General features: G+C 31.7%; 1 protein-coding gene across 4 annotated transcripts in view; it reads left to right on the top strand.

Annotated features, from left to right (window-relative positions):
- Nucleotides 1–15,748, top strand: part of LOC102409452 (ankyrin repeat and KH domain-containing protein 1) — a 104,772-nt gene that overhangs the window by 40,858 nt on the left and 48,166 nt on the right. For 2 of the 4 annotated variants that reach the window (XM_006070779.3, XM_025292571.2), the window contains exons 8-10: nt 2,496–2,733; nt 2,969–3,160; nt 4,874–4,983. In XM_006070779.3, the coding sequence (XP_006070841.3) occupies nt 2,496–2,733; nt 2,969–3,160; nt 4,874–4,983 (540 nt within the window). Of the gene's footprint in view, nt 1–2,495; nt 2,734–2,968; nt 3,161–4,873; nt 4,984–14,930; nt 15,005–15,748 lie in introns of those variants that run through there. The other 2 variants (XM_025292570.2, XM_025292572.2) reach the window with 2 other exon arrangements.

Genomic DNA, 15,748 nt, shown 5'->3' with positions numbered 1-15,748 from the left:
TATTTTTGGCTGTGCTGAGTATGCATTGCTGCACACAGGCAGTGTAGTAGTTGTTTTGAAGTTCTTTTCTTCTATCTTGTATATCTGATTCAATTCTGGGTCAGTTTTTATTATTTTATGTCTTGAGGTCAGTCACCTTTTCTTGCTCCTTGATATGTCTAATTGTTTTTTATTGTAAGTCATATGCTGTAGATGATCCCTTTTCAAGGCTCTGGATTATCCTGTCCTTCTTTTAAGACTGTTAAATTCTGTTCTATCAGGTACTTAAATTACCAGTGAATCACCCTGATCCTATTGAGGCTTAATTTCAGCATCACTTTTACTCCTAGGTCCTTAACTCTTTGGTCCTAAAGATGTTCATTCTTTGTTTAGGCTTTATTTCCTTGGGCTATGGTTTGGAAGATGCCTAAAGAGAAAAAGTTAGAGTGAATGTAGCACTTATCTCATATGCTTCCTTCTTTCGGTGATTATAACTCTAACCCTAGCTTGGTTGCTGTCCAGTGCCTCTAGTAGTTTTATCCCAATTTTTATAGTTTGTGATAGGAGGGTAAGGCCAATCCCAGCTACTGCTCAATGGCTAAGACTGAATTCTTAGAATTAAAAAAAAAAATTAATATTGATATTAGGCCTTTAAGAGTGGATTATTATTATTTTATTTATTTATTTTTGGTTGCTCTGGGTCTTCAGTCCTGCACGGGCTTTTTCTCTAGTTGAGGCTAGCAGGAGCTACTCTGTAGTTGCAGTGCGTGGGCTTCTCATTGTCGTGGCTTCTCTTGTTGCAGAACATGGGCTCTAGGGCACGCTGGCTTCGGTACTTGTGGCCCCTCAGCTCTAGAGCACAAGCTCAGTAGTTGTGGCACACGGGCTTAGTTGCTCTGTGGCATGTGGGATCTTCCCAGACTACAGATCGAACCCATGTCTCCTGCATTGGCAGGTGGATTCTTTACCACTGATCCATCAAGGAAGCCCAAGAGTTGATTGTTCTTAGTACGTTGTTAGATGCCCAGGGGCCTGGGGGAGGTGGGAGGAGGAATGGGGACTTAGTGTTTAATGGGGACAGAGTTTCATTTTAGGAAATTGAAAAATTTGGGAGATGGATGATGATGAGAGTTGCATAACAATGTGAATGTATTTAGTGCTGCTGAACTGTACAGTTAAATATGGTCAAATTATTCTTGTTTTAGAGAGTGGATTATTTTTTAATTTTATTTTCGTATTCTTTTTTCCTTTGTTAGAAATAATACTGCACATTAATATTTAAAAAGTTCTTAGCACAATTTCGCTGTTAAGGTCTGTATTCTAGATATGTTAGCACAATATACAAAGAATCTTCAAAAATTAAATTCATACAAAACAGTTTCTTGGGAACCTAAAGAAGCTGGGTGCAATAGTAGTTCCCTGATTTGTGGACACTTATAAACCCTTATTTTCTTTTAAATTAGGTGTATATTTCAGATACCAAATAACTCAATATGGGAATTTGGTAAAAATGTGTTTTATTTTAATGTGAAGTATTTGTTCATATTAAAGCTAAAGTGATTATAGCTAACTTATTTAGTTAAGTATAATAAAACTCTAGATAGATACTGAAACCTAATATTTAAGGTTTCTTTCATTAGTTCTTCAGTAAAAGAGTTTCCCAACCTTATAAAACCTTATTTTTCTACTCTGTTTACTTTTCATTAGCAATATTGGGTCATTTTTTAAAATAAAGAACAACATACCAGCTCTATCTTTATTTGCCACAGGAGTTAAGACCCATAAAATTTTGAAGCAAAGAATTTGAAATTAAAGAAATGTATTTATGATGATAAAGGGGTAGAATGGATACCTCCATGAGAATATTTTGTTAATTGCCTATCTATGCAGATAGGCTCATGGTAAAATTATTTACAAGTGAGTAATTTTTGCATCTTTGTAAAATTCTTTGCCTTATTACAACAAACTAGTGATGAGAAAAAATATAAGATAGTATCAGTCCACAGGGATTTACCTTGGTGATATAATCCCAAATGATAATGACTTCACAGAATTTGTTATTTTTTCTCAGTCTTTGTTTCTTAAATAGATCTAACACAATTTCTACACTTAAACATGACACTTAAGTTTGAGGCTATAGCTATATTTGACCCTGGCTGTAGTATAAATAGTAATTATTTTATTTTGAGTTACTGATGACTATGGATTTAATACTTTTTTGAACTTCAGAGAATGTAGAAATTAAAAATTTTTTGAAGTTGTAACTGTATGTACCAAGTCTGATTCTTGTGGAAAATTTTGGGCTTACTCTAAAGTAAGGTAAAATAATTTTAATGGACTTTTGATAAGACAGATTTCAAAACTTCTCAGATGTGTATGATAATATATATGCATCTAAGCTGCCTCTCCTTTTCTTCCCTCCTGTCTTTCCACAATCTGTTGCTTTTCTTCTCCCACTTAAAAAATATAAAAAAAAAAAAATCTTTTCTTCTTGTTTTACTTCTGAAAATCTGCAGGATGGACATGTAGAGGTAGCACGTTTGCTTTTGGATAGTGGTGCTCAAGTGAATATGCCTGCAGATTCATTCGAGTCGCCGTTAACTCTGGCTGCCTGTGGAGGACATGTTGAATTGGCAGCTCTGCTTATTGAAAGGGGAGCAAATCTTGAAGAAGTTAATGATGAAGGATATACTCCTTTGATGGAAGCTGCTCGGGAGGGACATGAAGAGATGGTGGCACTACTCTTAGCGCAAGGTAAAATAGTTCTACTTCTTTAATTAAAAAAATCAATTTCCTTTGAATTTTTGTGTCAGTATCACTGAAGTTTATTACAACTAAGATATTGTTTGCATTGATGACAAAATAAGTTTTCAACACCCTGGGTGGAACACCAGAAACAGAAAAAAGAAGAGATAATTATCAGAAATCAGAACACTTTATTGTAAGTCTTTTGTAACTATAGTTTTATCTATTTTTATGCTTTCCCCAGGAGCAAATATAAATGCTCAGACAGAAGAAACCCAAGAAACTGCTCTGACGTTGGCTTGCTGTGGAGGTTTTTCTGAAGTTGCAGACTTCCTGATTAAGGCAGGGGCTGACATAGAACTCGGCTGTTCCACACCTCTGATGGAGGCTTCTCAGGAGGGACACCTGGAGTTGGTTAAATACTTACTGGCTGCTGGTATGTGGTTTTAAAAACGCCTTTTGGAGAAAGAATTTTATATTGCTTTTCGTAACTTTAACAACTAACTCTATTTTTTTCATTTCTACAAAGGTTGAAAAACAGCTCCACAATTTAACTCTCGTCTTAGGCTTTTAAATCTCCAAAAATGTCTTTAAAAAAAAAAAAAGTTTTATAAAGTAGTTAATGTTTGCTTAGTGATGGTAAGACTTCCCATTGATCTTCTCTTTCCATTGAATGATTTGTAGTTTCTGAAGGGGAGAAATTAGCTCCTTCTATAGTCTTTCAGTAAGAGAATATAGGGATGACATAGAGGTTATAATTTGATAACCTCTATAACATTTGACAATGTCATTTCTTGACATTTCTTCTCAAAAAAAAGAGAACGAATGGAAAAGTAGAAATTTTTTTTTGGCAGAAATATTTGGTCTTTATATAAAATAATTTGTGCTTTATATGTTGTGAAGCAGTAGTAAGAAATCAGTGTTTTTACATATAGTTTTATATAGAGCAAGTTAAAAATATATAAAAAAATTGATATATATATTATATATATATTGATCCAGGCAGATGTAAGCCTTTATATTTCCTTTGAAAGTAATACAGATTTTTTTAAATCCATGTCTAATAAATTGTTTAAAACTTGATATATAAGGAAATTAATGTATAAAGGGAAATGAAATATTAGCAAAACATTATTGAACCTTTTTGGGCTTTCACTGTTAATTTGATTATAACCAGCATCAATTTTTCCTTTGAATTATTATTAAAATAATTTATTAATCCAGATCATTAATGGTTTGAATGATTGTTTAGATTTTGAACCATTGCACAAACCAACCATACAAGCTGACCTCTTCCTTGGCTCAAAAATTATTTGCTATAGATAGTATATGTATGTATATTATTCAGTTACTGTTCTCTCATTGTTTTCTGTAATTGTTTGTGTCCTATTTAAGAGTCTTTCTTCACCAGTCTTCATTCTTCCCACATCCCTCTAAGTAGTCATGGTATTGTTAAGGGACTTTTAAAAAAAGGAATAAATAATGTTAACTAATAAATCACTGGATATCAGACATTCTGCTCAGCTCATGTGTTCTCTCTATTAATTACCATTGGCCACTGGTCTATTAAGAAATATTACATACATCTTATAGATATAGAAACTAATGTACAATCATGTAACATAGCTTCTCTAAGCAAATCAAGCTAATAAGTGACAGGGCCAATATTCAAACTTAGAGCTCCTGACACTGTCTTTTCTATCATGTCACCATTAATTCTCACATTTAGCTACTTTTGCTAATTTGAAGTGGGTAGTTTATGAAACTGTCTCATGGCTTGAGAATCACTTTTTATGTAATTATAAAAAGTATTCATAAAATTGTCTGAGAAGAAACTAAAACTACTGCCAATATGATTTCTGAAAACTGCTGTTTTTTGTATTTTTGTTTTAGCAGCTCTTTTATTTCTTAGAGTATATCTTACTGGGGATATTTAGACAGACTATTATAGTTTTTAGTTGTTTGGTATAGTTTCTTTATGGCTAAAAGCATTTTTTCAAAGCATTTTTAAAGGAAAATTAGGATTCTTAAAATATATTCTGATGTTTTAATATTTAGAGTTTATGAGTTTCACCAAATTATAAAATCAAATTATCTAATATAATTTTAAAATTCACAGAATAAATGTGTAATTTTTTTTGCTTGCCAGGTGCTAATGTTCATGCTACAACAGCAACAGGAGACACAGCTTTAACCTACGCTTGTGAAAATGGACACACGGATGTTGCAGATGTTTTACTTCAAGCAGGGGCCGATTTAGTAAGAGATTTTTAATTTCACATATTTTTGTATGAATGTTAATTCCTTTATTTTTAACATTTAGAAAACACTAGTAAAGCAGATCAATAGTTTGCATGCTTTATATAAAATAACTTGAAAATCTGGCTACTTGTTCTTAGTTGTTGCATTTATTAAATGTATTTGAAAATAATTTTTAAAAAGGCATACTGTTTTTTTCCAGGAAAAACCATTTCTTTCTTTCTTTCTATCACCCTAGTCCCATTTAACATTCCTGAACCTTTTTAACTGCGCTGTATGAGATATATAAATGCAATGATATGTTTACAGAATAGAGTAACCGTTCAAATCACTGAGTGATTTTCTTATGTTTTTCTAATTAGTTAGACATTTAAAATAAAACTACTGTCATCTTCCTAACAACATTTTTAGAGCATTTCATTCTTTTTCTATTATTTTAGTATCTTCTATTTTGGCTTTTTAAAGTTTCAAATTAGATGGCAGGTTCATAAGTATAATAATCCTTACAACAATGGGAAATTGTAAAATAATATCCACTAGAAGGTTTATGCTTCTTGCTGAAATGTTTGCTTTTTGTGAGAGTAATTTAAACTGCTTTCTGGAGTTTCTTCCACAATTCTTTTATGTATTTCTTAAAAATCTATGTGAGGCACACATAGTTAATATATGTTGTAGACAATCAACTTTACTAATTTCCCTTATATAGAGAAAACTTTCTAAGTATTGTCTTTTAATCCATTTCTTGTAACAGCAGTTCCTCCCAAAATCCCTCAAAACATTGTGGAAAATAATTACTAACTAAAATAAGAATATAGTGTAATTATGCTATTTGTTTATCATGATTTCTACTACTACTAAATATGGTAATAACACTAGCATTCATTCTCATTAATGAGGGTCTGCCAGTTAGAATTTCTAAGAGGTGTAATTTTTGTGTTTGAAAATTGTGACAGGTATGTTAAATAGATCTTAATCTTCTGCCTTCCTTAACAGTTGCTTTGGGTCATCTATAAAAATTAAGAATTGAAGTATTTGATCACTTGAAATAAATAGGATAGAGCATAAAAGCTTAGATACTAGAAGCAAATTTAATATTCTTATCCTCTGAATTCTTATAAAATTCATTGTTCTTCCATTTTTCCTTAACAAAGTCACTTCCTTAACTTACTTGCTAGGAGTTCTTCTAAAAATATTAAATAGGAAAAAGAAAAATTACCTGTTAAATGCAGTATAAAGTATAGCAAAACTTACTGATTTTGACAGTTAAAAATTTGTTATGAAATATTTTTAAATGTCTTATAGTCCTCTGTACTTAGGTCAGTTGCTTGTGATTAAAGTTCCTTAGAAGAATTTCATTAAGCAGATAGATTTTCATTTGTCATACTGTTTTACATTCAAAATATAAGATTAAAAAATGGCTTAGATAATATTTATCTTAAGTACAGAGCTAATGCTGTTATTCTAACATAATTGTTTTGTATTTTGTAAACCATCTTTGTATTCATATTTATATGTAATTATAATTAAATTATAATTTCCAGCTGTGTGTTCTATCATAATCTTTTCCTTATTGCTACATATTCTCTATGTAACTTGTCCATAATATTCCATCAAGTTGATGAGCCATCATCATTCACTTATTATTGAACTTTTTATATTTCACTATTGTAAATTATTAGATCTAATAATTTCATGTGCATAACTTTTTCCTTTTTTCTGCTTTTGAATTATTTCATATATAATTTTCCATTGAAAAAAAATTATTCCTGTTTCCTGCTTTTGCTGTCTGGGGAAAGATATTTCAATTTTAATGTTATTTTCCTGATTGTAAAAAGCAATTCTTGTTCTTTATAGAAAATGTGGAAAGTATGGAAAAGTATAGTAAGTTTGATATTTAAAACCTATAATAATTTCAGGATTTACTTATAAGCCAGAGGTGGGCAACGAACGACCTACTGAAAAACAAGAAGTGCAGGCAGATCAGTCCTTGAATCCTGAGGAAAAAATGACTGATAATTCTTGCTAACTGGACCTAAAAAGGCAGCATCTTTCTTGTCCTTCGTTCTTTTCTGTCATCTCCTAGTGTCTGTTTAGGACTGTGGATTGGAATTGGAAAAACTCTATACTCCCATTGCATGGACTTGAGTTGTTTAACATTTCTGGATCCCATAGATGTGTTCTCGATGTCTAGGTTTGGTAGTTCTTTAAGGTAAATAGTTTTTTTTGAGAATCTTCATTTTGCGGGCAACTATTTTTACCTTCAGTTTTAAATAAGAACTCACAAGTCAGTCTTTGAAATGTAATCTGGACCTCATGTTTTCTTAGATTTTTAGAGCTTAACTTTTGCCACAGTTCAAGGCTTTGTTATTATATGTTTTTTAAAGGAGCTTAAAAGCTGTTGTCTCTCATTCTTTAAAATATTCTGTACTAGAATCAGGATGTTAATTATAGTTTTATAAAAATGTAATGTAACAATTTGAATTCCTTTTATTGTTTTCTGAGATGAAACTGGGAGTTTTTAAGGCTTTTCATTCTACTTGTGTAGGAGGTATACTTTAGAATTTAGTTTTAAAGGAAATCTAGACAGTTTCTTATTTAATGCTTTTTAAAAAAATCTTCAGCCAGAACTGATGGTATACTTGAGCTTTTCAGGTAGATCCTCAAAATATGTGCATATTCTCATTTGAATCTTAGTTATTTGAGGTTTGATTTTTTTTCTTGTTTTAAAAATATTTAAAATGAAAAAGTATTTATAGATATTTTTAGTAAAAAAAAAAAAACCACTGAATACCATCATATCTAGAAGATTATGAATTGATATGTAACTTGTCTAACTTTGTAATAATTACATAAATGTCAATAGTCCATTATTAAAAACCTTTGAATGAGATTAGTAGTCTTAAATAAGCCATTTAAAATGTTCCTTTTAGAAATCAAAAATTAAATGAAATAAAAACTGTCTGTTAATTGCAGAGTTTTTTGAAAATTCTCCCTATTAACATGCAGAATCACTTTAACTACTCAATAAACAGAGAGCCTTGAACAAATCACCTAATCCACATCTTGCTGCTATTTGTACCTCTTGTTACCACTGTAGTGGGAATCATTGTATACTGAAAGATAGTATTCCTTTATGTGCTTACTTTCTCAGCACAGCATCTTTTATTGGGCCCAAATTTGTTTTTAGTATTTGATATAATGACAGGTATAATATGATGTAAATCCATTGTAAGAAAGTTTTTATTAAAAAACTTTAGCATTCTGTAATATATTTAAAATCTAAAAGGAATTTTTTAAAAAAGAGGAGACACCTGCCTTTGAAAACTAATCTTGTTTCTCTGAAAAGAAATATACTATCAAAAAAAAAAAAAAAGAAATATACTATCAGTGTCCTTACAAATTTGTTTACTCAATTACTTGGCAAAAAATAACCAATAAATACCATTTCAAAACTGAAGTTGAGGGACTTCCCTGGTGATCCTGTGGTTAAGACCACGCTTCCACTGCAGGGGGCATACATGGACAGGTTTCATTCCTGATTGGGGAACTAAGATCCCACAGCTGTGCTGCCAAAAAATAAAAAGTAAAACTAAAATCAACATCTACAGTATTAGAAAAACAAAAACTGAAGTTGATTCAGTTCCATAGTCTTTGAGTCACTGTCCTGGTGTCCTGTATAGTTATTACTCTAGGCCTTTCTCCCTATTTACTGGTTTTTAGACCAGAAGACAGAGTTTTAATGTTTCATTCTTGTTCGTATCTTGATAGCTTACATCAGCTAAAGCACTTACATGGCTTGATTTCTTTTACCACAGTCCTTTAGCTCCCTGTTCACTATTACTTTTATGTTCAAGGTGGAGAATTTGCATGAACTATTCAGCAGTGTAATTTGGATTGTAAAACACTACTCTGCTTCTTTCTCATTTTTTGGCTTGCTTGCTTTTAATCTTGACTTACTTTGTTATCTTTGTTTTCCTGGCTTCCATGTCCAACCATTTTATTGTTAGAGAGTTGCTCCATGTCTATGAAAGATGACTGCATCAGGTCAGAGTTTACAAAGGCCCTAATGATAATATGTTTAGGTGGCAACACTGTGTTGGTTAACATGTCAGCATTTTTTTTTCTGTTTTTAAGTGAGATATATATATATATATTTTTTAATCTATCTATCTATCTATATTTTTTAAAATATATATATTTATCTATATATATAGGAGTTTTTATTGTGTTTTATTTTAAAAAAATTTTATTCCAGGTTTATTAAGATACATTTGACATACAACATTGTATAAATTTAATTTGGGATTATCATAATAAATTACTGAACATATATCATCTCATATACTGTGTGTTCTAAGTCACTTCAGTTGTGTCCAACCCTATGGACTATAGCACACCAGGTTTCTCTGTCCATGGGATTCTAAGGCTAGAATACTAGAGTGGGTTGCCATGCCCTCCTCCATCTCATGTAGACACAAAGTTAAAGAAATAGAAAAAAAATTTATTTCTTGTCACAAGATCTATTAGGATTTGCTCTCTTAACAGCTTTCATATATAACATACAGTGTGAATTATATTTACCGTATTGTATAATACATTCCCAGTACTTACTTATAAGTTGAAGTCTGTGAAGAGTTACATTGATTTGGTGGTGTTTGTGTTTTTCAAACCATTTGTGAAGATGGTGGAATCTTTCTGTTTTCATCATGGCATGTTAATTTCAACACTAAAGCTTTGATGCATTTGTTAACATAAAAGAAATACTTGTCATCTACAGAATTTTCCTTCACAAAGCTAAGGTTGGAAAGGGAGAATAATATATAAATTAGTATTTCTTCCTTGTCTCCAGCTCCTTGGCCTTTCATTTTAGAAGAGGAACTCAAGTAGTATTTCCCATAATAAACAACTGACATAGATATTAGAGAAAGTAAATACATTCTAGTTGTATTCATATAAAGATTTTTTATGATCTATTTTAGCGTGTTATAGGCCTTCATTGCTGTTTGAAAATAAATCAACTAAAAGGTAGAAGTACCTGCAGAAAGCACCCTGTAATCCTGTATCTGAATGGAGGGCTACACTTAGGTTATTTAGAAAAAAGTCTACATTAGAGATGCTCTGAACATTAGACAAGACCTAAATTTTCATTATAGCCATAAAACCACTGATCTTAAGTAAATAGTTGCCTCAATAATTTCATCTGTAAAATGAAATCTAGTATTATTTTCTGGACTATTTTACCCAAGTCATGTAAATATTCTTTCTTTGGTTCTGCTGAATGTGCTAGCAAATCACTGAGACTCCCTAGGCTTTTTTTTTTTTTTCCTTTCTTCCTCTTCTCCCCCCTTTCCTTTTTTTTATGAGGGGTTTGGACCAGAAGATCTTTAATGATGTGTGTTAAGGAATCTAATTTTATGTTTTTTTAAAGAACAAGTTAAGCAGCTACTTGTTTGGAGGTATTGAATGGACTAGATGAGTGCTTAGCTCAAGAATGTGTAAAGTGCTATGGGATTCTTGAAGAAAATGAAATTTTAGTTGCGACTCATCATTAAGAGCAGTGATGTGTTACACAAATGATTCTATCTCTTGAAATCTTTGTGTATATTAAATGTATTAAATTATTTAATTTTGGATGGTATTTATAGTTAATAATTAGCAGATTTAGCTTACTATAAAATATTTTAATAGATAAAAGTTACCAATCCCTAGAAAATACAGTAACTTGGCAAGGCCACCCCAGTAAGGATTATTTGGCAATACAATGCTAAATTATTATGTCTTCCACCCTGTCTTTTTACTATCAATATTTTTTCCTATTTAAATACTGTCAAAGAAGTAGGAAGAGTTTCCTTGACATGAATTTTTAAGTACATTGTTTCCTTAAGAATAAAATCTCTCCAGTTATCTTTGGAATTGTTCAATTAAGAATTTATTCTTTTCCTTCAGTTAAATTTTATTTCAGGTAGCAGAATAAACTTTTGTTACATCCTCTTCTCATCTTATGTGGCTTCAAACTTTTCAAAATTTCTTTAAGATAAATATTCAGTGGCTGGGAATTTAGAAATGCTGTTTTGCTTCAAGATGTTCACCATCTTGAAAGTAAGGGTGGAAGACAAGTTTTTCCAGGGATAAGATAGGACATGGTTTCTTTCTTTATGTTCATAATCTGCTATAGATGCAGTATCAAAGAAAATAAGTAGAACCAACCTCAAGAAGTGTAGTAGGTACACAATGTTGCTAATTCTGCATCTTTGCCATATTGAATAATAGTTGGTCCTATGCAAATCAGTTGTAGGTTTTCTTATTTTTTAAATAGGTAATGCCTTTACATGGTTCAAAACTCGTTAAGTTTTAAAGTGTCCCATGGGCACCCAGTTTTCCTCTCTATTGGCAATCAGTGTTGTTCTTTCCTTCTATTCTTCTGGAGATATTTTTTATAGATATGATGAAAAGTCACATATTGAAAGAAATACATACTCTAATTAATGCTTAGTGCTTTGTATAATTCCTTACTTAAATAGAATTTTGGCTTTTACTATACTGATTTTCTTTGTAGAGTTGATGATAGCTTTTAAGGTTTATTATTTTTAACATTGGAATAAAAATTGAAGCACTTCTGCACTGAGTAAATTGGGCCCCTTGAATATATTGTAGTGGCCTGTCACTGATTTTCCTCCCTAACCATAGAAAGTAAGCTCTCTGACCTCTGTTGGCTTTTCTTAGACTGTATTCTACCAGCCAAATGAACTTTGGGGGAGGTTTTCCTAGAATAGTTGAACTAGTGGAAACTGGGTATTTTGAATGTGGATATATTGGCACCCTCTGGTTCTTACTTCTGGAAATTAAGATTTGATATGGACTTATCTTAAAAGACAAAAATTTTGAAAGATAAGTTTGTTATCTGTATTAAATCTTACAAAATAGAAATCTTCATAAGATTTTTTTCTTTTTAACTTGAGCAGTATGTTGTGTGTCTTTCTAGATATTTCTGTACACCCAAGCATGTATATATTCTGTGTTTGTGAGCTATATCTCTTTTTTATATGAATAGATTTGTTATCACGTATACTGTTCTGAAACTCTTTTCTTTTTAATATAATATTTTTCCTATCCCTAAGATTTCTCACTCTTTTTCACAGGTTTCCTGTGTGCTGTGTAATTGATTAACCACTTAACTTATTCATAAACATTTGAGTTATTATAATCTTTAAATATTACAAATGGTGCTACACCAAATATTGTTATGCACATTTATATATCTTTGCTACTTTTGTGAGTTTATCTATAGGGATAAATTTCTAGAAGTGAAATTGCTGGTTATCAGAGGGTCCACACATCTAGAAATTTGATAGCTGCTGCAAAATTGTTCAAAAATGCTGAACCAGTCTACATTTCTATTAGCAGTCGAGGTCTCCAGATTCTTAATTCTCATTAAAATGAATTAGATTTCTTCTGTCTTCCTTCCTTTCTTTTTTTATAATTTAATATTCTAATCTCTGATCATAGCCCCCATGTTTCTTTTTATCTTAAAAAATCACAATGTTCCAAGTAGCCCTGTTAGCTGCTCACTAATTGCTCCCAAAGCTTTGGTGAACTATTTAAAACACAGATATAAAGTTACTTCCTGGAGAAGTATTCAGACATCATGTACAAATGCAAGTTTTGAAATATTTTGTTACTTTCTTTTTAAAAAACTGATTTTTAAAAAATCTAATATTTAGACAATATTTATTAACTCCATTCTGAAGAGGAGATTGTGTCTTACATCATAGAATTTTCATGAGTTATTTTATTTTTACATTGTTATGATTTTACAACATTTATGTTCTGTTTTATGATCCTATTTCTCAAAGTTGTTTAATTGTATATTTAGGTGGATTCAGTGTTTACCTTACTAGTCTTTCATATTATATAGATTGTGAATTCCTGATTTCCTGAACTTGACTCAAGTTTTGGCTGGCTGATATTAGTATTTTGTTTTGAATTTACTCTCCTCCACCAAAAAAAAGTTTACAGGTGTTTGCATTTTTAGGACTATTGTTTGTTGTATTTATAAATGAATGTGCGTGCGTGCATGCTCAGTCACTAAGTTGTGTCTGACTCTTTGTGACCCCATGGATTATTGCCCACCAGGTTTCTCTGTCCATGGAATTTCCCAGGCAAGAATACTAGAGTGGGTTGCCATTTCCTCCTCCAGGGAATCTCTTCCCAATCCAGGGTTCATACTCGCATCTTGTGTGTCTCCTGCATTGGCAGGCGGATTCTTTACCACTGACCCACCCTGTAGCCATATATAGAATTATTGAATCACTGGGTTTTTTCCTCTCAAAATTCTAAGCCCTCTGTTCTGTTATCTTCTGGTATTAAATATTGCAAAAGCCTGCTCGAATATTCCCCAGTGTATGTAAGTATATGTAAGCAACTTCTTTTCTGCCTGGATTATCATAAGATTCTTTCATTATATTAAACGTTTATGATTTCTCCAGGATGTATCTTGGTGTGTATTATTTTATAATAGTTTTTCCTGGAAAATCATGAATGCTTTCTATTTGAAGATTTTAGTTCATCCTCTTTCCTTTCTCCTTTTCTTTCTCCTCCTTATCATCCTTCTCCAGTTTTCTTCTAGTATCATCTTTCTTCCAGTTTTCTTCTTCTTCAGTTTTCTTCTTCTATAGAACACTTCTTTTTCTATTTTCTCTAAATAAATTCATTTATTATCCATATATTGAATCTCCCTTATTTGCATTATCTTTATGTCTGATTCTTTTCACTTCTTTTTTTTTTTCTTCTGTATTCTTTCTTAATAGGGATCATCCATCAGGGCCCTATTTTTTCTGTAAAGTTGTTGCTGCTTCTAATGTGGTTTTCATGGTTTCCTCATTGCTTAGTATCTTCTGCTCTTCCAATTCACTTTTAAATTTCCTCTTGCTGTTATATCACTTTGTCCCACTGTTTAAAGCATTTGTATTCCCTTTAATTTTTTGAAAGTATAGGGAATATTTGGCTTAAATTTTCTTTCTGTTTTTATAAGAACTTCTTAATATGTTCTGTGTTGGATACTTTGTGCTTATCTATTCATATTTGAATGGGACTTGTTTTTGTTGAAACTCATATGTGGATGAGAAAGGAAGAACAAGTGAGCTTTAACAGTCAGCTTCTTCATATCATATAGTTGTCTCAGAATATTTTCTCACTAAATCTTTGCCGTAGGAGCATGCACCTTCTTAGGTAAGCACATCTTCCAGGGTAGGAGGTAGGAGTGACTTAGAGTGAAGATTTCTCTAGGCCACATCTCTTTTATTTGGAGATATAGTTGACTCTGGTCGGTGATTGCAGTGCTCCTTGCTATTTCTTCAGCTATCTTCCTGTCTCATCTGCAAGAACTTTCTTCCTATCTGGAGTCTAAGATATAGAGAACATACAGATATTCTCAGGTTCTTTCAAGTCTCCTGTTTTGATTGAAGTGTGAGGACTGACTGCATTTATAATGGGAGGAGGAGGTACTACAGAGCTGTTTAATCATCTTACAGTCTTACAATAATACATCTTACAATACTTTCCCTACTTTTTCTCTCAGTTTCTGATATTCACAGATCTTTCAATTTAATTATTTCCCTTGGTTAGATATTAAGATACTGCTCTTTTTTTCCTGTAGTTTTAGTTGTATTTGAAGACAAAGGCATGAGTTCTAAACATTTAGCAGAATTATGTCTGCATATGTTAAGGTTTATGTTAAAATTATATTGGTAGAGACCATATTATCATACTCTTAAAGAAATAATACTCTGTTCATGAGATTATGGTCTCTACAGATAGGAATCTTTTTAGTTGAAGATCCTAAGTTAACAAAGCCCAGCACCTAAAGTATCAGTCACAAGGTCTTCATGGCCAAATGTGATTTTCATTTTTGGAATTAGATCCGTGAGTTCTTCTTTTTCCTTTCACAGGACAAGCAGGAGGACATGAAGACTATTTTGGAGGGCATAGATCCGGCCAAGCATCAGGTGAGGGTAGCCTTTGATGCTTGTAAGCTACTACATAAAGAATAGATGATGTAGGTAACCAGAACTCTGGATATCTGAATTCCAGCCAAGAAGTTCCAGAATGCTGCTGGGTGACAAAGGAAATACTCTTCAATTGAAAAAGATTATGAAGTTCCAATAAAAAAAGATTTATATTACTAGTAGTTTGCTTCCTTAGTATTCATTTATGTGGTATTCCTAAAAAACCTCTTAGGTGAAAATAGTTTTTCCTATTCAGATAGTTCTTTTGCATTCTCCTTTATTGAGAGAGTTAAGATACCCCACAGTCATAAAGCCCTTTGTATTCAGCTTTGTTCAACAAAAGTCTGAAACTCAGATTTAGAGTGATACAGTGGATTATTTTTTATATAATCCTCAAACAACAACAACAAAAAATAGTGACACATTTACTAGCTGATGCTCTAATTTCTGTAAAATTAAAATTTTCTTAATATCCTCTCATGTAGCCTCATTCTGAAATTGTTTATAAACAAGCATTTCTTTTCTTTTGAAAAAAAATGTGTGGAATTTTTGCCCTAATGGTTTTAAAAATCAAGCAAATTTAATATCCATTATAATTCAGGGAGATTTGTTTACACTCAGGAGCAGTACTTAATTTTTAAATTAAGAGTAAGTTGTGATTGCATCACAATTAATTTAGGCCATCTAAAATAAATTTTTCAGTATCAAGCCACTTTTAATCATAATGCTTGTTAAGGATCACCTTTATTGGCTTTTGGAGC

The sequence above is a fragment of the Bubalus bubalis genome, chromosome 9 (genome assembly GCF_019923935.1).
Source record: "Bubalus bubalis isolate 160015118507 breed Murrah chromosome 9, NDDB_SH_1, whole genome shotgun sequence".
NCBI lineage: Eukaryota > Metazoa > Chordata > Mammalia > Artiodactyla > Bovidae > Bubalus > Bubalus bubalis.
The sequence above is the reverse complement of the archived record's forward strand: the minus strand, read 5'-3'. Positions and strand labels throughout refer to the sequence as shown.